This window comes from Babesia bovis (genome assembly GCF_000165395.2).
Source record: "Babesia bovis T2Bo chromosome 4 map unlocalized Chr4_1, whole genome shotgun sequence".
Lineage (NCBI taxonomy): Eukaryota > Apicomplexa > Aconoidasida > Piroplasmida > Babesiidae > Babesia > Babesia bovis.
The window spans coordinates 364,375-387,642 of NW_026261571.1; the positions used below are offsets into that span (position 1 = coordinate 364,375).

At 44.3% G+C, this 23,268-nt stretch overlaps 12 protein-coding genes across 12 annotated transcripts; 4 read left to right on the forward strand and 8 right to left on the reverse strand.

Annotated features, from left to right (window-relative positions):
* The first annotated feature begins 42 nt into the window (after positions 1–42).
* BBOV_IV005430 (RAP domain family protein) lies at positions 43–3,205 on the forward strand. The gene is made up of 8 exons (XM_001610422.2): positions 43–308; positions 345–1,509; positions 1,543–1,957; positions 1,993–2,214; positions 2,250–2,561; positions 2,597–2,925; positions 2,960–3,037; positions 3,073–3,205. The coding sequence occupies exons 1-8, from the start codon at positions 77–79 to the stop codon at positions 3,194–3,196; spliced, it is 2,877 nt and encodes a 958-aa protein (XP_001610472.2). The 5' UTR covers positions 43–76; the 3' UTR covers positions 3,197–3,205.
* On the reverse strand, positions 3,070–4,652 carry BBOV_IV005440 (uncharacterized protein). Its single transcript, XM_001610423.2, has 9 exons — positions 4,420–4,652; positions 4,339–4,384; positions 4,135–4,304; positions 3,912–4,093; positions 3,806–3,877; positions 3,710–3,770; positions 3,352–3,675; positions 3,293–3,316; positions 3,070–3,256 (listed from the first exon to the last, which is right to left on the reverse strand). Exons 1-9 carry the CDS (start codon positions 4,619–4,621, stop codon positions 3,207–3,209), a joined length of 1,131 nt encoding a protein of 376 aa, XP_001610473.2. The 5' UTR covers positions 4,622–4,652; the 3' UTR covers positions 3,070–3,206.
* Positions 4,653–4,750: 98 nt separating this feature from the next.
* BBOV_IV005450 (putative 40S ribosomal protein S18) lies at positions 4,751–5,663 on the reverse strand. The gene is made up of 2 exons (XM_001610424.2): positions 5,627–5,663; positions 4,751–5,303 (listed from the first exon to the last, which is right to left on the reverse strand). Exon 2 carries the CDS (start codon positions 5,289–5,291, stop codon positions 4,827–4,829), a length of 465 nt encoding a protein of 154 aa, XP_001610474.1. The 5' UTR covers positions 5,292–5,303; positions 5,627–5,663; the 3' UTR covers positions 4,751–4,826.
* A 193-nt stretch (positions 5,664–5,856) lies between these two features.
* Positions 5,857–6,663, reverse strand: BBOV_IV005460 (putative 60S ribosomal protein L11). Its single transcript, XM_001610425.2, has 3 exons — positions 6,604–6,663; positions 6,384–6,455; positions 5,857–6,343 (listed from the first exon to the last, which is right to left on the reverse strand). The coding sequence occupies exons 2-3, from the start codon at positions 6,450–6,452 to the stop codon at positions 5,897–5,899; spliced, it is 516 nt and encodes a 171-aa protein (XP_001610475.1). The 5' UTR covers positions 6,453–6,455; positions 6,604–6,663; the 3' UTR covers positions 5,857–5,896.
* Positions 6,664–6,978: 315 nt separating this feature from the next.
* Positions 6,979–8,702, reverse strand: BBOV_IV005470 (uncharacterized protein). The gene is made up of 6 exons (XM_051767884.1): positions 8,641–8,702; positions 8,296–8,599; positions 8,178–8,261; positions 7,916–8,144; positions 7,814–7,881; positions 6,979–7,777 (listed from the first exon to the last, which is right to left on the reverse strand). The coding sequence occupies exons 1-6, from the start codon at positions 8,697–8,699 to the stop codon at positions 7,133–7,135; spliced, it is 1,389 nt and encodes a 462-aa protein (XP_051623257.1). The 5' UTR covers positions 8,700–8,702; the 3' UTR covers positions 6,979–7,132.
* A 42-nt stretch (positions 8,703–8,744) lies between these two features.
* On the reverse strand, positions 8,745–10,341 carry BBOV_IV005480 (Actin family protein). The gene has a single exon (XM_001610427.2). The coding sequence runs from the start codon at positions 10,311–10,313 to the stop codon at positions 8,787–8,789; it is 1,527 nt and encodes a 508-aa protein (XP_001610477.1). The 5' UTR covers positions 10,314–10,341; the 3' UTR covers positions 8,745–8,786.
* A 479-nt stretch (positions 10,342–10,820) lies between these two features.
* On the forward strand, positions 10,821–12,275 carry BBOV_IV005490 (LEM3 (ligand-effect modulator 3) / CDC50 family protein). Its single transcript, XM_001610428.2, has 4 exons — positions 10,821–11,159; positions 11,194–11,506; positions 11,541–11,696; positions 11,734–12,275. The coding sequence occupies exons 1-4, from the start codon at positions 10,863–10,865 to the stop codon at positions 12,267–12,269; spliced, it is 1,302 nt and encodes a 433-aa protein (XP_001610478.1). The 5' UTR covers positions 10,821–10,862; the 3' UTR covers positions 12,270–12,275.
* Positions 12,276–12,374: 99 nt separating this feature from the next.
* BBOV_IV005500 (uncharacterized protein) lies at positions 12,375–12,933 on the forward strand. The gene is made up of 3 exons (XM_001610429.2): positions 12,375–12,471; positions 12,513–12,764; positions 12,798–12,933. The coding sequence occupies exons 1-3, from the start codon at positions 12,388–12,390 to the stop codon at positions 12,930–12,932; spliced, it is 471 nt and encodes a 156-aa protein (XP_001610479.2). The 5' UTR covers positions 12,375–12,387; the 3' UTR covers position 12,933.
* A 1-nt stretch (position 12,934) lies between these two features.
* BBOV_IV005510 (WD domain G-beta repeat family protein) lies at positions 12,935–16,256 on the reverse strand. The gene is made up of 4 exons (XM_051767347.1): positions 15,979–16,256; positions 13,830–15,845; positions 13,568–13,795; positions 12,935–13,531 (listed from the first exon to the last, which is right to left on the reverse strand). The coding sequence occupies exons 1-4, from the start codon at positions 16,210–16,212 to the stop codon at positions 12,938–12,940; spliced, it is 3,072 nt and encodes a 1,023-aa protein (XP_051623258.1). The 5' UTR covers positions 16,213–16,256; the 3' UTR covers positions 12,935–12,937.
* Positions 16,257–16,664: 408 nt separating this feature from the next.
* BBOV_IV005520 (mitogen-activated protein kinase family protein) lies at positions 16,665–18,885 on the forward strand. Its single transcript, XM_001610431.2, has one exon. The coding sequence runs from the start codon at positions 17,112–17,114 to the stop codon at positions 18,864–18,866; it is 1,755 nt and encodes a 584-aa protein (XP_001610481.1). The 5' UTR covers positions 16,665–17,111; the 3' UTR covers positions 18,867–18,885.
* A 2-nt stretch (positions 18,886–18,887) lies between these two features.
* On the reverse strand, positions 18,888–21,408 carry BBOV_IV005530 (WD domain G-beta repeat containing protein). The gene is made up of 4 exons (XM_001610432.2): positions 19,280–21,408; positions 19,103–19,245; positions 18,974–19,066; positions 18,888–18,941 (listed from the first exon to the last, which is right to left on the reverse strand). The coding sequence occupies exons 1-4, from the start codon at positions 21,402–21,404 to the stop codon at positions 18,897–18,899; spliced, it is 2,406 nt and encodes an 801-aa protein (XP_001610482.2). The 5' UTR covers positions 21,405–21,408; the 3' UTR covers positions 18,888–18,896.
* A 25-nt stretch (positions 21,409–21,433) lies between these two features.
* BBOV_IV005540 (Rab-GTPase-TBC domain family protein) lies at positions 21,434–23,191 on the reverse strand. Its single transcript, XM_001610433.2, has 6 exons — positions 22,724–23,191; positions 22,526–22,621; positions 22,421–22,489; positions 21,875–22,255; positions 21,771–21,840; positions 21,434–21,734 (listed from the first exon to the last, which is right to left on the reverse strand). Exons 1-6 carry the CDS (start codon positions 22,972–22,974, stop codon positions 21,444–21,446), a joined length of 1,158 nt encoding a protein of 385 aa, XP_001610483.1. The 5' UTR covers positions 22,975–23,191; the 3' UTR covers positions 21,434–21,443.
* Positions 23,192–23,268: the final 77 nt, after the last annotated feature.

Here is a 23,268-nt window from a genome sequence, read left to right on the forward strand (position 1 = left end):
TGTGGAATCATTGGTTAAATAATCATAAACCTAGGTTGCTTGCATGGGTAGCAAATAATATAGTTATATATCCTCCATGTGGAGGCTTTGTTTAGACGCGAAGTGCTGTGAATTTCGCGTTTTGCCAAAGGTGTCTCTTTATGCATTACGACAATCAGACAACCTTGTTCCTGGCTCTATATATCCATTTATAAACCTAAACAGTCGATCAGTAGCAACATCCCGTTATAGTTCAGTCAATTTCATAAGGCGTATAAAATCGCTGGATGAATTGCATGATATATGCGTAGCATCATCTTATGACACTGGTATGTATCCTAGCAGTCTACATAATTATATTGTAGGCGATATTCTATTCGGAAAAGGTATCAATATTGTATACCAGCTCTACATTGCAAGACTACTTTATACTTCTGGTGTTTTTGACGGTGCTGCGTCCGTGGATTCTATTGGTCACCTAGATTTTGCGGAATGTGTCACATGGCATTTGCTGCGATCGATACTCGACTCTACATCCACCTGGGCGGTTTCAAACCCCCGTAATAAGCATTTGGTCGGCCTGGCGTGGTATTCCAGCAAACTTGCTACTGCTCTATTCCTTGGCCATACTGCACCTTGTGTAACTACACCACCACTTGTTGGAAAGCTGATTTTTCCAGGTGTTGTTGAATGCAGCCGCGAATCAGTGCGTAATTCATTGGCAAAGCATGCCTTAGAAGTTGTTGTTACCGTGTTGTCATATATTCATGCTGACGCTCGGCCTTTGAACGGTAAGGATATACAACAGCTACTGATGCTTTGTTGCGAGCCCGTATTTCAACTGACTATGGAAAATAGTGGTACAAACAATATACCTAGCGATTTCAATCGTGAGTTGGAGGATGCCCGGCGTGCAGCGCTGCGCTCTATAGAACACCTGGCTGAGCAGTATGCTGGTGTTATGGACGATTCAGAGCTGCTGAGCGTGTTTGTCTCATGTTGTACCAAGGATGTTAGGTCATCAGTCATAGCATTTTTAGCCCAGTCATTAAGGGAACGCATGAGCACCGGGCGACTTAACGTCTCCTTGCGCGACTTCACGGCATTGTTCAATACATCAAAGACATACAATGTACCGGGTGACATTTTAACCCAGGTCATAGACCACTTGTCCCGTTCAAGGTTTAACACTGGTGATGAAACCATATTGAATCGTGATAATGAAGTATATGCAACGGATAATCCCACTAACGGCATTGAATCCATGCCAACAATGAATTCATCATTGGTTGATTTCGGCCGCTTTTGTAAATCGTTGTACCACCTACATTGCAACAAGACGCTGTTAGGTGGTATAGACCGTTGTTTGTGCAGTATACTGGAATCATTCAAATTCAACCATCGCATGCCAAGGGGTAGAAACGGACCCCGAGGAATGAATTCAGGTGTTGTTGCCATATGCTCCACGATCCATCTACTTGCACGCAACGGCTACACAGAGAGTAGATCTGTTGACCACATATTGCCACTGTAGGTTTAGATATAGACTTATATACACTTCAGGCTGCCGTCAATCCCGTGGGATGACTGTATCCAAGACGATATGATTCTATTGGCCGATTTATGTTGGAGCCTGTTAACGCTCCATGTTGATGCATCTAGATTAGCACCCTGCTTCGACCGATTGCTACGAACTCTAAACGATATGCCGTTGAAGCACTGTGTTAAGTTACTAGGCGGACTGTACAACTCATTGGGGTCCACCGGCATTACATCGGAAGATGTGGAGACAAATGACAACGAACGCGTGCCTATGGACGACCTGCTATCATATACACTTAACGAAAGCTGCGAGACTCTAGACAATACAAGTCTGCTGTCCTCCATTGCAATGAACTCCACGGATACCGATAAGCGAAGCCAAGCAGCGCATGTATACACCCGTTCACTTAGATCGCTGTACATGAACCGGTTTAAGGTTTGTTGTTGTATCCGGGGTATAACAATTCACAGGAAGTTGACGATGTGCAGAATATATCGAACTTCATGTTTTACATTACATCCATATTGAATGACCTCAATACTGATGAACTCACCCGGTTGTGTGACCACTGGGTATATACCTCCTCCATCAAGGGGTCGCCAATCAAGGTTGAAGCCCTAAGCCAGGTGTTATGGTCACTCCAGAAGAGCCGTGTACTGCACGAGCCCCTACTTACCCGAGTACTCCATATAGTGAGTTACCAGTAAATATAGATATTTCCGCTCAGCTAAAGGATAAGCTCTGGTCATGCTCTATAGGCCAGCTGGCGTTAATGTCACATACACTATTGACATTTAACGTGAACACTCCGGATATATTGGTGCCGTTATTGTCACGTGTCGAGCACCTAGTCAACAACGAGCAATCCAATCTCGCCAGGGATGTCTATACCATAAAGTTGGTATCTGTTCTATGGTCCGTAGCATTGTCCGATATCACTTCATTGGGCCATGGTGACATACAACGGGTGCTACACCTGCTGTCTCGTGTTGATTGGCAGCTGTTCATGCGGTCATGCCGCCACCAGGATCTCCGCAAGGTAGGTACCGCACCAGCCAATTCCATTGTAACCAGGTGCTCCAAATAGTCACAAGCATAGAAGTTGAACTGTGCCACTTGAGGGATAACGAGCTGTTCCGCGGTCTTTTGTGCGCCGTCCCTGATTACGTGAAGTCTGCGGCTATCGACGTAACACGCTCCGTCAGTACCATAGCTCCAGTGTCAGCATCTCAAGATAAGGCCCGCCGGTGTCTCTTGTCCTACGGGACCGATTTCAAATGTGAATTTGAAATATACCACGGTATAACCGTTGATTTTGCAATATCACGCGGAGAACCGTCCACGGGATTCAATCCCGATTTAGTAATAGAAATAGACGGCCCGTTTCACTACAACATACTATGGTAAGGCAGTTGTCCCATGCACAATGTTCTGCAGTGGCACCTCATCACTACCATATATACAGTGTGGTAACCTCCGGTTAATAGCTAACGGCAAAACTGAATTCCGTAACCGGTATGTTTAGATCTATGTGATCACAAAGTTTCTAGGATACTACGCAAGTTGGGCTATGCTGTTGAGCCCATTTCATGGATGGAGGCACATATTCGTCCAATCCATAACATACTAGGTGTCATATTACGCCGACACCGCTATTGCACCAAGCGGAAGTAAGTGAACTCGATTAAACGTAAGTAAGGTTATAGTACCTCACTTTCCCTAACTGTTGCATAGCTGCTAAGGTTAAGTCAACCTATGTAACCAGCTTACCAAAACCTTCCATGAGCGTGTGTGCTGTGATTTTGTGTATCTCATTCTACGCAACCTACTTAGTTTGTCAACGTGAGACAGGAGATCGTCCACAGCTACCGTACGGTATGTGGGATCTTGCTGGCTATAGATAAAAGCTGCCATTTCCCTCTTTCGTACATTAGCCGCAAATTCAGTGTATATCAACAGCGGTATGCTCCCAGCCTGTGTTTTAACAAGAGGGGCCATTTTGGCAAGTTCACAGCCTTTTGATACCGATAGCTCCACTAGCGACGTTGGCTTGGCGTCACCCTCCAGCATCTGGATAACCATGCGCTCCCATATGCTGTCCGTCTTGTCCCAAAGAACCTCCAGGAATGCGTGGACGCAGAGCACTACTATTTCTGCAGCATACGTTTGCTAGGCCTAAGGGCTTACTCTTCTTAGTTGGGTCGTTGTTGAACTTGCGCATCATGTAAACGAAGAAGGGGTCACCCATCTAACAGATTGTGCAATATAGTGTCCCAAACCTACAGCGCCATCAGCAATTGCGTCCTTCATTTTCTGTTGGTACTGCTTCTCCACGTTGTGTAGATCTATTACTTCCTGGAGGTGTTAGGACATAGATTAGCTACCATACCCAATTCATAGCTTGCTTTAGAAGTTCTATGGCGTGCTCGTCAGTGGCATGCCTGAACTGCCTGTTTGCCGGCAGCTGCCTTACAAACTGCTTGAGAAGGTTGGTAACCGTCATCTGTGTGGGCGTTCCCCTGCTCTCGTATACAACCATCATAGCTATAGTGAACAGCCCAAGGTCGCCACCTACATTGGGTCAGCACTGCGTTAAGTGCAGCGTGTCCTACCTGGCGCATACATAGCCTTGCCCTTGACTCTAGGGTCCATGGCGGAAAGTGACACTTCATCCACGCTCCTAAAATCTTCATGCGGAATAATTCTCATTTCCTTCAGGACGCTGTCGTACTCCTCATGGTCCAGATTACCATGCGTTCTCACTTTCATCTTGGAAGGGTAACTGTATAGTGTTAAATAGGATGTCATAAGCATACCACAGCCCTCTGCTTAAGTATATCATGTTCTCCAGTGAGTTCACATCTGTTATGCTTTATTAAAGAGAGCAGTGGACATACTTGCTGGGCAGTTGCATGTTGCCCTGAATGTCTTATCATTGATAATGACAAGACCGGTCACAGTGATGTCATTCTGGTTATCCTGTGTGATTACCGCCGATACTAAAACGAATTGCGATATTGCGATAAGGGATATTGAAGTCAAGAGTGATACTATAGGCATGCTAGATATTACTCTGGATGGTACACCTAGTTTACACATCGACTGGAAAATGGCATTTTTGCTTTATTCTATCATGATTTGGTGGTATCTAGACATATATGGCACGCCTGATGTGTAAGGGGTAATGTCATCCAGGCTCATATATAAAGTTGATAGTATTAATATCTATAGCGACTATAAACGACATTGATGGTTAAAGTCCATCGCGCATATCGTAATGTGGGCCCGTGGAAGGCATAGGCGCTCACTTCTTCTTAACGACACCAACAGTCTTGCCGTGACGACCGGTACTCTTGGTGTGCTGACCACGAGTCCTGAGTCCCCAGTAGTGCCTGAGACCCCTGTGAAGACGCATCTTCTTCATGCGCTCCAAGTCATCACGCAAGCAAGTGTCAAGCATGTTAGCAGTGTTGTGGAGATTCTTACCCTCCTTGTAGTCCTTCTGCCTGTTAAGGAACCAGGCTGGAATCATAACGTCAGCAGGGGAACTGATGATAGTTACAACCTTGTTGATCTCATCAGTGGTGAGCTCACCAGCCCTCTTAGTTACATCGATACCGGCTACCTTGCATACAACGGTGGCCATACGACGTCCGATACCCCTGATTGCAGTAAGAGCCACAGTGACCTTCTGACGACCGTCAACGTTGGTGTTGAGGATACGAAGGATGTGCTGGAACTGGTCCGATGCGGTAATCTGAATCGCCATCTTGATAGTCGCCTGTATAATGCTATAAAGCTGCATATAAACACATATCATACAAATCATAGACATATAACGCCAGGCCTCCGTAAAATGGCCAGCTGGCAACAACACCACAAAGGGGACATCGGCCAATTGCCAAGCACGGGTAACGGACCGTGACTATAGATACACATAAAACATGTATATAGGATTACAATAGCATTACTACAAAATGTGGGTGCTATACAAGACCGAAACATGAAGTTGTGGGCGGTGTCACTACTACGTAACCTCAGGGGAAACCACCAAAGAGCTTTTACAAGCCCAAACGTAACACACAAGACTTATTTAGCACTTACCTGTATAAACTCAAGAGTGGAATTAGAAGAAACAGTGAAGTACCGGCTGTAGTGACGCGCGACTGCTGTTGCTGGGGTGACGCCCAAATTAGCTGGACTAGTGAAAGTACTGATATCTTAATCCATATTCTGTTTAAACAGGAAAGGTGCTAACATGTGATTTGGGTATAGTACCACTTTGTCTGGGATAGCACATAACAGGTCTATAAACATGAACTAAATTAGATAACACGCGTAATACGTGAGTCTCTCTGCGTTGTGTAGGCACCATCAGTTAAAGATGATACCGTCGAACTTCTCCTGAAACCATTTCATGGCATCCTCTTTGGTAACCTTGTGTTGCTTTCCGATCTTGGACTTGCACTTCCTGCGCTTGGTAACACGGTAACCCGGCCTAATAAGCTGTACGTAGAAATCCATACCGTAAATACCGGTGGAAGGGTCGTACTTAAGACCAAGATCAATGTGTTCCTGAATACCGAAGCCGAAGTTACCGGTGTTCGAGAAGTTCTCGCTCTTCAGTTCATATTCCTTAACCTTGAGACCACGCTCAAGGAGCTCCAACGCCTTCTTACCGCGAACGGTAACGTGGCAAGCGATCTTTTCATTCCTCCTGACACCAAGTGACCTGATGGTGAAACGGCATTTAGAGAAAACGGGCTTTTGGTCAGTCAACTGCTCCAACACCTTCCCAGCACGTGTAAGCCTGTCTCCAGACTGCGGTAATAGTTATAACACCTGATAGTACCCAACCTACCTCACCGACACCAACGTTGAGGACGAGCTTGGCGATTTGGATGTCGCGCATAACATTCTCTTGCGTCATCTTCTGTAAATAGGTTATTAAAATGCATAAAATTGAGTTATACAAGTTAGTTCTCCACTAAGGGGCCATACATTGGATTAAATTGCGTGCTGCACCGAGTGGTATTGCGCTTTTACCAGTGTTTAACCCAGTAAATCGTCATAGAACGTACCTCTACTCGATGTTTTACGTAGCAAGATAATGTATGATGATATATGTGTATAAAGAAAATGTTGTGGCTACCTGGTTTTGCCAATATTTTGGTCAACAAGGTCGACCCAACATTCCCGACTACTGGCGCGGCCCCCGTAAGGAACGTTGTTCAATTCATCTATACCCCTTGTAACACCGTTTGGTTATTAGTACTATTGTTTCCAGGCTATATGGCTATGGTGTTTCCGCTATGTACTGTACCGTGTCGGTTTCCTCAAACCAGGCTTCCCGTCTTATCCCCGGGCCGCTGTTTACACATTAATACAGCTAAACCAAACTATCCATTACATGTGTCTGGTCTATTCTGGTAGTATACTGATTTAAACTACGTTGTGTCTGTACGTTTTAAATTGCCTAGCAACAGCAAATAGCGCTCAACGCAAGGTGGTATGTTACCAACTGGGCCCAGACCACTGTGTTCATTGTCGATGGTGCTAGTAACTGTATCTTAGTTTACATTTGGACTAGAACTTAACACAGTCCTATTATTAGTTCATAACACCTCGTCCAAGCTTCTTGTTGCGTCTTGATGTCTTCTTCTCACGCTTCTTCTTCTTTCGGGCTGGTTTTGCCGCGAGGCTTTCTTTAATTTGCATACGCTGCTCTTTGGTCAGCTCCTTCCGTCGCATCTTGCGTTCTTGCATATCCGCTGCCAGATTAAAGTAACCCCTGAGCCTTTCCCGTTCGTAGCGCTTGTAGAATTCTGGTTTCGGTACGCTGTACAAGTTCCTTATCTCCTCTAGGTACGCCGAGGTGAGTACTTTGTAACGCTGCCTTAAGGCCTTGTTGTTTGAGAGTACCTTCTGCTTTATGTCATTCTTGTAGATGTTGTACAGTTGCTGCCTTACGAAGGCGTCCTTGTCAAAATTATCAAGTGCACGCCTTGTAGGCCCTATGAAAATCTTGTAAAAGTTGTCTGGTGATATGCCTTCCCCGGGGTCAAGCGCCTTCAGTCGATCTACAACCCAGTTTAGCTTTGCCGCCACCTCATCTCGCCTTACTAATTTGGGGTTGTCAGTGAAGAATTCCCAAAACATGTCCAGTACCGCAGGATGGACACCCTGCCTGTGCACTTCATAGTTGACAGCTATCATGGCCTCGCTCAGAGGCACCTCGCCCTTCGGCCTCGCAATCTGTAAACGTGCTGTGTATAGTAACTGGGAACCTACTTGATGTATACTGCGATATGTAGGTAGATCCTCTCTACCTTCGGTGTAGTCCCTAAAGAGGTACCACGCTGAGGATTGTCATGATCATAGCAATGGACTCACCCCGCCAGCACCTTACTTTATCCATGAAAAATATATCGCCATACCCAGGTGCAAGAAACCGAAGCTTGTAATCAATATTGTGGTAAAATTCATCCCGTGTCAACTGCTCACTCTTGCGGAATAACCTCTGGGTGAACATTTTGGGCGTGAGCGACTGGGAGCTTATTGGCGGTAACGGGTCTGAAACCCTGCCGCAAAGCTTCCAGAGCTCATATCGTTCCGGCGGTACCTGCCACGTATATCACAGTAGAACTATGCTTACCAATCCAAAAGGAAGATCTATGCCCACAAGATCGGATTTCTCTAACTTCTCTGATCTAAATAAAGTAAGATAGGGATATGATTCCTGTAACGTTGTCCAAATATAGAGTGTTATTTACCTCCACGTGGGTGTTTAAAGCCAACTTCTCGACATATGCCGGAGTGTCTGTAATTGCGATATGCGCCTGGTACTCACGCTCAATCTCCTCCCGTTGTTCAGGAGTGATAGTGACCTTAGACCTGCCGCCCATGTGCATAGGCTTCGGCTTCTTCTTGATGGGTATCAAGCTCTTTCTCTTCTTCTTCTTTTGCACCCCTAGGGGTGCCATGCGCCTTGTACGCTCGCGTTTTACGATATATGCGATATTTGGAGACCAAGCGTTATGCCTTAAGCATACGCTCGTACACTCGGTTTCCCATTGCCTGCGTTAGTATAGATTCCTTTAATGTGTGCCGTTACCTACCGCGTCGCGTTGCCGAATACCAAGTAAATCACTGCTAAAGTGAAGCAAAGTATGAACATGATATGCTTTAATTCATGCGAGCGTCATTTTTAAATATATTATTAACGTTGCGATATTGTCTACACACTACAGATGTGTTCGCGGAATCACCTCCTAGGGTAGATTCCACCGTGCTCGAGGTAGTAGTTCCTGGTAATAGCAGCCTCCAGGAACGTGGAATCGTCTTTAGCAAACATTCTGGCGCCGTAAAAAGAAGTTAACGCACGGTCTAACGATGAATGTATTTGGACATCCCACTCCGCCGGTAGCAGCTTGCATAACTCGTCATGCAGTCTCCGTTCAAACCCAGGAAACTTAGTACTGCCGCCAGTTAACAGAATATTGTTTGCGAGATCACGTTGTATACACGGTGGTGATAGAATTATAGTCCGATGTGCCAGCTCAGCTATGCCACACTCTTCTAGACCCAGATCCTGAGGGTTAAATAGTAACTCTGGTATTTGGAAGCGTTCTACACCCAGGGTAGCCACTTGGTTCTTGTTCTTGTCGTCAACTGAGTTATCCAGTTCCGTATTTGACCATGCTGAATCCTGGCTTTGCGTAACTTCATCAGGCTCGGGTTCCTGTTTTACACCCAAAAGTTCAAGATCACTTGGACACAACGGTTCATGGTTGGCCAGTTTATGCACAACGTGTCGCCGTGACTCGTTCAGCAGAGGCTCGGTCATAGGACCATGGGACATGAAGTGTTTGATTACATGGTTTTTATTCTTAGCTGTGAACAACGGCAGCTTGTACTCATGCAGTAAGCACTGGTGTCCCCTAACGGTGCGCAATCGAGCTGCAGCACGTAACTCAAGGTCGAAATCCAATGAGACGTAACAGGATTCCTCCTTCATGTGCTGTACCATCAGTTCGTTAAACTCCAGGTTTATAGTGCGTATAGCAGATACGTTCTTGAGGTAAGCATTGAGATGTGACCCGCCAATGTTACTGCGTAAGGCAGCACGCTGTATAGGTTTGCCCTCCACGAAAGGGACGGAGTGCGTGGCACCGAACCCGCAATCTAACACAAGGCAGCATTTGGATCTGTTTTCCTGTCTTGCGCCAGATTTCGGCACAGTACTAAGCGCCAAATCAGGTGATAGACCACGCTTCTGCTGGGTAACCTGAGTGTAGTAAAAGTTACTGGCAGCCTGCGATGTGATGATGGCCGCCAAAGAAAACCCAAGGTCCTCAAATATCATCTCCGCCATGGTCTGCCGACACATAGCCGGCGACATGTTAGGCTCAGTAATGAGTAAAGCAGTAGTGGCGGGATTGACCCCTAGCAGATTCGCAGGGGACCCATTTATCTGTATATGAGGGTTGCCCATAACCTTCTTCCATATGTTCCGCTGCCTATTTGGCTCGTATAGCATCCCATCGGAAAATGGTCTTAAGCAGAAATATTCCCATAGACTATAGCAGCCGTCACCAATAGCGCCATGGTCATCCCCGCCAGAAGCACTTCCGTCGGCAAGGTTTTGAGAAGTGAATTTACGCTTAGGATGTCCAATACAGTTTGGCAATACAAACGGCGGCTTGACACTAGAAGCGAGTGAAAACTTAAGCAAGCCAGAACCGTTATCTACCACTGCTCTAGGGAGCGCTGCGTAAGCAGAGGGGTCCATTGTACCTCAACGAACAAGGACAGTGTTGCGCCACTATCGATCGCTTGATGTAAACACCACCTTCTATGGTACAGTGGTTACATTTTAATATTAATATAAAGTGGTTGGGGCCATATCCCCCGAAGCAGTGCCTATTCATGCTAGGATCAGGCTGCCGTGTGTTGTATAGGGAGGGTAAGAAACTCATACATGTTCAAAGATACCCTTCGTGGTATACAAATAGTTTAATTCAATATTGTAATATATACATTTTTTACTATAAATAGGAGTTGATTGGTGTCAGCGGCTGCTGTAATCACACTTTCTTGACAACGTCCTACCATCGGTGTGTAGGTCTGTATTAACGTCCGCAAAGACCTAGATTTTTGTATACCAGTGATACATGTACTTTGTGTCGCTACAGGTAAATACTATTGTAGAAGAACATGGTATTTATACGGATATATTGCTAAATTTGCTGTATAATCTCTTGTGACTACATCTGAAAGACAGAGTCCAAACTAAGTTGCAAAGTGTAATAAACACGTGTGTTGGGAAATATATAACCAAATGAAGGGATTAGTAGTCGCTTTGACGCCCAAAGGCGCCAACGGCGTGATCGCTACAGCAGCTCTCTCGCTGTTTATGCTGGGTATTGCCCTGATGATCGGATGCCGTGATCTGCCGCAATGTGAACTACCATATGATTTCGCACCAAACACAAAGGGTGTGGTGGCTTTTACTCCTGATGTATGCCCAAAATTGCGTATGCCTCTGAAGGGTACATATGGACTCTACTACAAGTTGGATGGATATTACCAAAATCATAAGGAATATCGTCGTAGTGTGGATTACAACCAACTATACGTAAGTGATCTTGTTGTGCCATAATCTGTGATAGGGAAACATATTAACCAAGCCCAGTGATCTCACCAGTTGCGGATCCTACCTCCAAGACTTTGACGGCAAGATATTCCACCCATGCGGTGCTGTTGCACGGACTGTATTCACAGACCGCTACATGATATATCATGATGAGGCAATGCAGCACCCTATCGAGCTGGATGAAAGTCGTTACACAATTTGCAGCCGTAACGGCGCACACTGGCTATTCAGAAACCCTACCGATAAGCAGCGACGTGAAAATTATTCCAGGGTAAACTTCTGGTTACAATCCACTAAGATGCGCCAAGCGCTAAATATGGACAAGCCAGGTAAGTGAATTACACTGCCGTACACATGCCGCAGATGTCGGTGAGGGTGTTGAGAACGCACACTTCATCAACTGGATTGAACCATCGTCAACCTCTACATTCAAGAAGTTATATGGTGTCTTCTATGGATCTAGGGAAACAACTGCTCTTTACGTATCGGTGGAAGTAAGCTTCCCTATAGAATCAGTTGGTAAGCTCGGGTTTATACCTTTGTTATACTTCCACAGTTCGCAAGAGCTTGGTAGTTGAGCAGGCGTCGTTCCTAACAAGCATGGGATACACCATGGGCGTTTGCTACGTGGTGGTGGCAGTGATTATCTTTGTAATGGGATTGATGGGAATAATACATACATACATCAACATGCTCACCAAGCCCAAACTTTCACATCATTCACACCATTCCCACGGGCACAGCCATGGACATGGACACAGTCATGGGCACGGACATGGACATGGTGACGGATTCTGCCATGGACACGATAATGACAACCAAGGACATGGTCATGGACATAGTCACGGGCATGGTGATGGTTTATGTCATGGACATGATAATGATGATCACGGGCATATTGAAGAGGGCCATGGCAATGATGAGCATGGACACAGTCACGGACATATTGACCAGGGGCATGATCATGAAAGTGTTGATGAGCCTACACCAGTAGAAGCCCATCATGAAGTGTCTAATCATGAGGAGGAAGACCATGAATATGGTGCTGAAGAAGATGATCATAGCTATTCCGGCGGGCACGGTTGTTGTTGACATATCTTAAAACAGAGGTCAAATTAACCTATAATGTAAAAATATAGTATACAGTAACATATCGCAACTAGTGTGTACCGGGGTATGCCATTGGCAACTCCAGATATCCCTGACGAAAATGAACCAATATATGGCACCGCCTGCCGACGATCCGGTGAATAAATTGCAAAATCTACTGCAAAATACATTGTACAGCTTTGCGGTAAGTTATAGTGCCAGCGACTCCCGGCATTTATGTCACAGGACATTACCATCACCCTGGCACCGGAAAAGGCGCAGGAATTCAAACAACAGTGCGCCAATCTCGGAATAACGCTACCGGAAGAACCCAAAGAATCGGAATCTAATGTGTCTAAACCTGAGGAGCAGGACAATTCCACCCCGGAAGTACCGTTAAATGCAGGCTCAATCACTGATCGAGTAAACCGTATAGGAATCCTAAACGACCATATACAAGCAACGGTTAACGAACTGCCTGATATGAAAGTAACAAAGGTAGGGCACTGAGTCTAATTACAACACTTCTAGGCTGATCTAAACGAACAAATACGCTTGCTACATGAGGAAAACGAACGTGCTGCCGAGGAATTACAAGAACTCTACGGAAAGTATAACGACATGTTCCAGTTACTACGTAAATACCTTAACAAACAAACGTGTTAATGTTCCTAATCCAGTTTTACGTGACGCACAATCACCATACGTGAAAGACGGTTCAATACCACAGTGGGTGATGGCAAAGCACATGTTGGACAACCAGGGTCGACTATGGCATTCAACATGTTACTTGGCAGGGGATGCTTGATACGATGTTGCCACTCAGCACTCTTGCAAATGCCCTCAGAAATGTGGGTGTGCTTAGCACGCTTCCTTGACTTAGCGGGTCGCACTAATATCGACTCGATAAATACCCCAAAGGTATCCTTAACGGGAGATTCCACCTGATCCACACAACGCAAACGAGTGCCCAGTGTGGGTTTCAGGCATACCGACTTCACCACGGGCCTGTCGATACTAAACGGATTAGACACCAGTATAATAGTTTCCAGGGTAAAGTTGGTAGTCAACAGGACTAAAGTAGATGACTTGGAGTCGGAGCACTGAGTAGTCACAAATGGACTCGGTGTAATAGTCATATTAAGGATGACCCGAGATACCTCACGAGAGTCATTGTAAAATGAAGTTACCTTAATACCGCCATCAGTACCACGCTCCACCCAGAACAGCTCCAGCATACCAGTGCATTCGTTGGTCTCGTTGTCCTAGAATAGGATTATAGAGATCCTATATAAACTTACTATAACGCTAGAAGCAACCACAAGGAGGTTGGGACACTCCGGTACATAAAGTGTACGGTCAATCGATTGACCCGAGCGACGCTGATATGACCATGCAGTACCACCAGTGCTAATGTCCAAAATGGCGAGATAGCTGGATTTTGAATAGATTAGTAGAGGAGGCTGCTCTGGATATATAAACTCAAGGGTATAACGGTGACGATGTAGTTCATCTTCATTGTCAATTTCCTATGGACATTGTAATAGCGTAAACCCAACCTACCATTGAACATAGTGGCATGGACCCAATCATTGAAAATGAACTTTGACTCACGTCAGTCTTCCAGAAAGTAATGAGGTTGTCATGCGATACAGCTAAAATCTGAGATGATACAGCCAAAGCAACACCCAAACAAGGCATGTTCTTGTAGGAACCAGTAGAAACACAAACCCAAACGTAACTGCCAACGTCAGATAGATCCACTGATCTCCCAAGATCATTGACATCAACAGTCCTGTACCCAGAGAATACGTTGTCACCGGATATTACATGTTTGCGCACAATACGCCACAATTTAAATTCGGAGTCAAGTGAAGTAGTCACAAATGTGTAATCCATACCGATTTGTCGTATAGAGGTAGTATGGTTACTGTGAGGATCAGATATCTTTGTCTGCTCAGTGAAACCATTGGCGCCATGTACCCAGAATTTAAGTAAGCTTTTCCTACTGTTACGCAAAAGATCATGCTCGAAACCATTGGATAGTGGGTCTACGTTACCATCGGCACCCGCAGCCAAAACATTGCGACCTTGTACCGTCACAACAACACGGCCATCAGAACTTATTTCCAGAGCTTCAAGCTCCCAGTCCTCACCAAAGTCGTCGTCCTGACGACTTAATATGTTCACGTTCTTTAGGGTTATAAAGTCAGTCTCACGGTCATCCATGTAATTGTATCGCTGTAACTTGTTTGACCGAGTGTATATGGCTACGTTGGCTCCCATGGAGCTGGACACCTGTCCTAACGCAAAAGTAGGCCAGTATCGAATTATAGGTACAACAGGACGATTACCACATATCAGTGCTAAATTGGCACGATTCACGTCGTTCTGAAGACTAGCCATACCTGGATTCGCAAACTCCTGAGGTAAACGAATATGGTTCACGTCCTTATCAACCTTCATACCAATGGTGATAGGTACCACCAAACCAGTTATACGAGAACGAATGACCAATGCATTTGGGTCGACAAATAAAATGTCATTAGCCTCGCAAGATAATATATATGCACTGCCAGACTTTTTACAAGTAATGTGGAATATAGCCGAGCCCAAACGAGTAAGAAACTTCTTTGCCCCTGTATGTAAGTGCCATACAACAAGGACGCCTTCCTCACCACCTGAAAGTAACATCGATCCATCAGGAGTGTATGACAAACAGTTCACGCCATGAGCATGCCAAATTAAAGTAGTGATACTAGTGCTGATCTTCCGGAAGTTAGAGAACACACCATCAGTTGTCCTATGGCCACTGGTAGCCAGTGAGTGAAACCTTAATAGAATCGTTTTAAAATTACTAGGATTCAATTCAAATACACCAGTTGGTATGTCACAACATAGAATGGCGTTATCAGTGTGGTGGACCTGTTTTGACACATCCACTGAAAACACAGTTATCCTCCCCTTGGAGTCACCAACAGCAAAGTTGCTGCCATTGTAAAATGACATGCAACTTACACTAGCCAGGCATTCAAAAAATAATATCTTACGCGATTCCATGTTTATCACAATACCGGTACGGCCAACGGAAAATCCAATACAATGGAGTTCGGAATCCGTAGCAAACACATCTATCCTACGGGGGAGAGTACATACAAAAGAGTAGTCCAGTATGTAATCTGGTAATTCGGTATTAGAGATACCACGCTTAGGGTTCTTAGAACGCTTGCCTTTCCCAGTAACGGTGCCGCTATGGTCAAGATCAGTGATATCCACCTCAATGGGTATTGTAACGTCATGGTCTCCAGACGATTTCAATAGACCCTCATAATCAAGCTGTAACCTCACAACCTCGTGAGCATCCGATAGAGCAGATACACAAATCAAGTCACCACTAGATTTGCCAACACGCACGCCAATAAGACCCTTTTGTGACATGTGGAATGTACCCAATAGTAACCAGTCAATGGAACCACCCTTCTGCGATACCAAGCCTGACACCTTCAAAATGCCATCGCTAGAAGCAGTCAAAAGAATGTCAGTGTCATCATTTAGACAAAATGAATCGCAAGATGTAATCTGTACATTATGTTATTGACGACAGCAATGAAACACAACGGATACTACACATGGAATCCAATCCATAGGAACAAAAGTAATACAGAACCAATGTATGAAGTGTCATTCAAGCACTAATAGTAGACCAACCCACCATCTCATCATGCTCTACATAATCTGTAAACTTCTGACCCTGCTTGCAATTGTACAAAACACATTTCTTATTGTTCACCACTGCTAAAAACCGGTCGTTTCTTAATAAACAAGGAGGTTCGCTAACAATGTAACCACCAGCTTCAAGAGCATAGTCCATTAAATTGGAACCCTCAACCTCAGCCGACGGAGGGTCGGAAGGACGAGGTTTCACCGTATTACGCTCCACAGCCATGGTGTACAGTAATTAAGTCCGATATATCGGAATAAATAAAAATATAGCGATATAATTGGATACTACCCATTGATTACGTGATTCCATCATGGAGGGGTTACCCACAATTACACCTTCCATTAAACAAATAACAAAATGCATAAATTTAACAAAATATGTGATCTAAATTTCGTCTTATTCACTATATACAACACAAAAAATGGAACAACTCCAAGTAGACAAGGGTGTCTGCCAGAATGTCATAATACAATAACCCAAGTAACAGTGATATACATGGACTAAAGAAAGATCATGTAAAAATGTAGTAGAATTTCATAATTTAGGATACGCAAAAGCGAATGTGGAAATTAGACCATATCAAAATGAAGCCAATAAAACGGATGGATACACATGATCCGGTATAAACCTATGACCACAACCTATCCACGTGGTAAAACGATTCAAGGGACTAGCTCCATTGTACAAGTGCCCAAAGGAGCCAGGGCAAACTTCATAGAGGCAACAAGAGGAATGAAAGTAACGATATTAGCACGAGTGTGTGTATACAAATGTGTGCCACAAGTCAGTGAAAATAGTTACACAAAAGTCTAATTATAATTGGGATTACTCAAATATGTCTTAGACAGCATGCTCAGGTGCTAAGACGCCCAGCACTGCATTGCAGCAGACACACCGAAAGGCCATGACGCGCCGGATGTACAGACAGGCACAGCATTGTATCCCAGCGACTAGTGACTACACACGAAGGTTAAAACTTAATCAGGGGAGTTATATTGATGAATATTGCATTAATAGGAGAACCAAAGTGCCATTAAAGACGCGTGTCTGTAGTCGTATGTCTACACACAATTTGTCTTGTAACGTACCAAACAAGACTTTAATAACGATATAAAGGCGTTATGACGGGCATTGGACATGATAAGATGGTAGTGGAAGAGCGAATGCAGGATGTATCGCATAATGATGGACAAACAATGTACTACCCCGAAATGAGGGATCGTATGCCCTCACATAACGCCAATAATGAAATTGGTGGAAACAAAGTAATCAAGGCGCAGGGCGCCCTTATCGCACGGAGGATCAGCTCGGCGGATACCGAGGTTCCTTCCACCCTTTTCAGACGTATGTCAAGTGTAGGTAAAAGCTACAATGATGAAGGACATTCATTGCCATCGTTAAATCAGCCACGTAAGCCTTGTGGACTTAGTGCATCAGCTCGTGAACCGCCACGTGACTACTTCATGGATAGGAATGTTAAATCGAGTTATCCAGTAACAGATGAAAGGCGCTTACGTAACCCGCCACTAAAAAACAAGTCAACGACTTTCAAGCCCAGTCTATCAAACAATAACGTGGTGTGGGATCTCCCAGATAAATATAAGGTAATTGACATTGTAGGCTCAGGGTCTTATGGGCAGGTCTGCCGTGCCTTTGATATAGAAAATCAACGTTATGTAGCTATTAAGCGGATACATAAGGTGTTCGAGGACCTGATAGATTGTAAGAGGATCTTAAGGGAAATAGCCATACTTAATCGATTGGATCACCCAAATGTTGTCAAGGTACTGGATATTGTTATACCAAGTGACTTGGAAAACTTTAATGTGCTGTATGTGGTACTGGAGATAGCAGCCTCGGATATCAAACTGCTCATAAGGTCGCCCGCATTTCTCAATGATAGCCATATCAAGCTGATAATGTATAATCTGTTGTGTGGCGTGTACTACTTACACGCACGAGGAATATATCACCGCGATTTGAAACCGGCCAATTGCCTAGTAAATCGTGATTGTAGTGTCAAAATATGTGACTTTGGACTTGCAAGGACCATAGCACAGCCAGTTACGCAGGCGCCGTTGGGCAAGCACTGCTCCTTTACTGCCAGAGAAGTTGAAGACGAAATGTGTCAAGTTGGAGTGCGCAACCTACCCAACTCAGCTAGATTGGTGGATTACAACGACGAGCTGGCCCACTTCCAGCGCAAGCGTATGAACGTTTCTCATAGCAGGCAGCTAACGGGCCACGTAGTCACAAGGTGGTACAGAGCGCCCGAGTTGATATTGCTCCAGGATAACTATACTGCAGCTATCGATGTCTGGTCCGTGGGATGCATTTTCGCGGAATTGCTAAATATGGTTAAGGGCAATATGTCTGATGTATCACAGAGGTCGCCACTGTTCCCAGGTACCTCGTGCTTCCCCCTATCACCGGATAATAAAAACCCTAGTGATAAGGCCAAGGAACACGACCAGCTTAACATTATATTCAACGTTATTGGCACGCCATGTGAAGAGGATATTGCAGCAATCATTAAACCGGAAGTGCGCAGATACATTAGGATGTTCCATCCAAGAAAGGGTATCGATCTTTACAAGAGATTTAAAGGTACACCACCAGCGGCTGTCAACCTGCTCCAGCAAATGCTAACATTCAATCCATACAAGAGGATAACAGTGGCGGAAGCACTTAAACACGAATATTTCCGTGAATTCTATAAGCCACAGCATGTGGAAATTCCCACGGAACAACTGGTAACACCATTCAACGATTGGATCAACATGTCAGAGTCACAACTAAGATATGCATTCCTCAGAGAGATACAAAGGTACCACCCGGAGTTCAAAATACCACTCAAAATTATATACAAGCCATGATTCTATTGAATGTTACAGTTGCCAGTGTCGTTAGGGTTCTGCAGTGTCCTTAGCACGTCGTGGAGAACGTTGTTGCTATCAACATTTGTGTAAGTACATGCCCAAACATACCTTAATTCAGCTATGCTGTATGATAGTGGTTGTGAATGCTCATTGTAATATGTTTGCACGTTAGAGATAGAGTTGTCAATGTCGTTTTCCTGTGGCACGCATTAAGCTCTTGTGATCACACCTACCGTTATACGGTTCAATTCTCCGTAGGGACTCCAAACCTGAATGTGGTGGTCAATGCCACTGGTGGCTAACAAAGTGCCCTGAGAATTAACCTGGACACAATTTACATTCTCATTGTGAGCCTTGATGATATCCAAAATGTGGCCTGATGATAGATATATAGATAGTGATATACGTACCAGTGTCTACATCGTAAAGGTAAACTGTGCCGTCAGCACTACCACTGACAAGCACGTCATTACCCCAAAAATTTACCTCAGCAATATCGGTGCCAAAGTTACAGTGACCCCAAAAACGTAAACAACCGGAACGTGGTCGCCATGAAGGCGCTTCAATGCACTTGTACAAAGCATGCTCGTCCATGTAAGGGATAGGATATTGCTCATAAAGTAGATCTTGACGATAATCATGCGAACCCATCTCAGGAGCGTCATAACTGAAGTAATGATGCATGTTTAACATGCGATCTGCAGGTGGGTAATCCATAGTACCACGAACACTGTAAGTAAACGTATTTTGATTGTCCATAGTCATCTGGTGGCTAAATTCAAGAGTGTGACTCTCGTCATCGGAATCCGGCTCACTGGCACTGTCATCAAAGTGTATATCAGAGTCACTAGCACGAAGATGCTCGTCTATCTCTAGACATGTTTCAGGTTTGGGCCAACGACGCCAACAGGCAATGGAGTAACGGAATGTGGCAAAATTGGAACAGTGGAAGTCATCATCACTGCCATCACTGTCATGATTACTAGATTCATCCATATCCTTCAAACCAAGGTCGGTCTTTGGCGAGGTAATGTGCCGTGAACTGCATATCGACTTCAATGCCGTGGTTATCTGGTGACTAGAGCCCTCCAGACGATCCTTATTCGATAGCAGCAGACAAAGGTTACGAATGTGAATGAAATCATTAGCATGCCTCGGAAATAAACGCGCACCCCTAGTACATAATGTACGAGCCAAGTAGTAGTTGTCTAAGCGTAAGTTGGCCTGAATGCGACGAAATAATAGAACAGGATCCTGAGGATTTAAACTAAAAGCTGCCCTAGCCATGGTTTCACATAGTAGAGCATCGCCCATATGGTCACGATATAATAACAAATAAATCAACCGAGGTAGATTCCGCTGAGCACAGGCTACATCATAACATTTGGCATAGTGAGTCTCCATATCACGTATACGAAATGTCAGGTGATCCACATCGTCTTCTACGTCAAAGTTACATACACCAACAACAGAGCGCGAAACGTCGATGCCGCCAACGCTATTAAAATGACGGTCAAATAAATATACATGCTCACCCTCATAGGTCACAGCTAAACGCTCGCCATTTGGAGACCATGCTAAATAAGTAGCAAATTTGTTATTCTGGTCAGACCAAAAGTGCTTCGGCATGTATATTTGGTCTAATATAGGCATGGTGAAATTTACACTAATACCATCATTGGACGCATGACCCAGGGAAAGCTTACGACGATCAAAAACACGAACCAAAGTATCCGAAGCGGCAACCGCCAACAACTCAGGTTGCACTGGATTCAAAGCTATGGCTTTCACTTCAGTGCCGTCATAGGCCTGAGCAGCCCATTGCGATTCACGATATGCAGTGTCAACCCACGCAGAAGCCGCAGCGGGGGCCATGCCATTCACAACAGTAGCCCATGAATGCTTCCGCCTTAGTGGATTCACTAAACGCCGATCATTAGCCTGGGACATGTTGATAATGACATTGCGACAGTTACGCTCGCAATGGTGGTGCTCACGAACATCAAATTGACGTACCGTGCCATCGTAACCAGCACTGTAAAAAACAAAATCCGATCTGTGGTCATTCAGGATTTGCTTCACACTACCACGATGACAGCTGTAACAGCTAATGCTACGACGATGGTGGACATCATTTATACAGACCTTAGAGTCACGAGCTCCAGTAGCAATACGAAACCCACGATCAAGAAACGCAACACCAAAGATGTTACCAGTGTGATCAGTTGGTATGCTAGTAGATTGACTATGCATAGGCTCTTCGGTATCCACCGATGAAGCATCCGACTCGTGCACATTCGTCAAAGCAATAGTAAGGTCGTCGCTGACCGACGCCAAGATGTTACCATCCACGTGCCATCGTAAACGATTTACACACCCACGGTGAACGTCCAAACGCGAGTAGTGTTTTAACTTCCTCGCGTACAAAGGACCTAAGGGAACACTGGGATCATCAATAGATGAAACACGGAAAGGGAGGCCGCTGCCAACATCAAGGGCACGACGACGTCCCTGAAGGTGATCCAAAATATTCATTAAACTATACTAACTGATGTGTAAACAGATTCCAAAGCACTACATTGAACCAGACATGATGTTCTCTCGCAACATACGAGTAGCACAGACGCGCATCGCATCAATGTCCCGACGACGAAATGCTGATAAGTGGTAAAAAGCAACCTTCAAAAATTCATCATGCTGAACTATACCACTACCCATCGATTTCATATACATCAAAAGATCCTGGTCCATAGTTAGACGAAGTAACTGCTTCTCGTGAACCTTAAATAAAGCAAAGCAAACGCGAAATAAAACCTTCTCACCCTCGTGAAATAAAACGTCCCATATACGTAATACAGTAGGAATCTGCCATTAAATTATATCTAACAACAACAAACTTACAGGCAATGATATGGAAAAGTGACACAAAAGCCATTCAGCGCAAACACAAGTAAAGTCAACACCGTTAGCCCTGAAACATATCAACAGAGAATACTGATACCTACTTCAGGTGGTTATATAACTTTTTAAGGCGCTGTTGTAGTAACATTTCCAGCACCAAAACATCCCGCTTCAATGCAAGCATGCCGTCCTTGTAATAACCCAAAACGTTAAGACCCTTACCAGATATGCGAGAGTCAATCATTTGTACCAATGTCAAGAATGCCTGCTCCTCTTCCATGAATACAAGGAATATCGCAGCAAGGAAATTGAAACTCTGAGTGTAACCAGCCGAAGGAACAAAATTGGCAAAAGCGGTCAATACGTTCTTCAGACTCTGAGTACCCGCTGAATGCCTCTTGTAGTTGCGATGAGTTGGGAATGTGCGATAAATGTCCATCTCTATCTGCTGAGCAATCTCCGGAGCCAAGGGTTGAGAGACGAGCCTAGATGTGTTACATAACAAACGTTAAAAGAAAATCATGTATAAACTGTAACTATAAAGACAGCAAATTAACCAAACGGTTGAATACACTAAAAAATCTATGCCATAGGCTAAAGTTAATTTCTACACTAGTATCTAAGATACAACCATAGAACAAACAACATACCTAGGGTATAAATCCGATATCTGAGCGCCCAATTGATCTGCTCCAGATAATTGGAACCACATTTTGGCCCTGGAATATATTAGAACATGTACCACCTGAACATACCTGTACTCGTCCGGTATTCCCTTCCGAATCAGTACCTTCAGAGCAAATGGATTGGTAGATGTAGTCCATTCGTTCTTTGATTTCATGTTTTCCCATCTGTGGTAATATGATCGACAATGTAACATTGATAAAATGGTAAACACATATCCAGTACAAATCGGCATATTGTCAATGCAATACAAGATAAATAACACTAACCTCTTTAAGCGACGCTCACGCTTCTCATTGAATTCATCTTCATAGGCGATGATACCACGAGCAAATACATTGTCATTCAAAGAAAAACCGTAATTGTCATAAGTTTGACGAGGAGTGACGGATTCCGCAGGGTTGTTAGATTGAATACGTGATAAATTACGTTGAATCATTCTCTTGGAAAGAGTGAACAAACCACTGCGCAGACGATCTACAAATTTATGCTGGGTACCCTCACCCGATTGGTCATCCATTATACATTAACCGTGCATATATAAACGATATCTAAGCAATAGAGCTAATAGATATGCACATTTCTCAACGCAACTACCACAAGAAAACTTTCATAGTCATTTAGTGGCGCTATCATTCAAATTGAACCATGAAGAAAGTGTAAAATTCCACAGCAGAAATATAAATCTTTCTTTATTTAATATAATACAGAATTAATGTAAACAATAATATTTTAATGTAGATTCTAGATGTATATAAATATTAACTGCTCGCAACAGCTACGCGTGCGAGCTCTATGGCGTGGACACATTGGA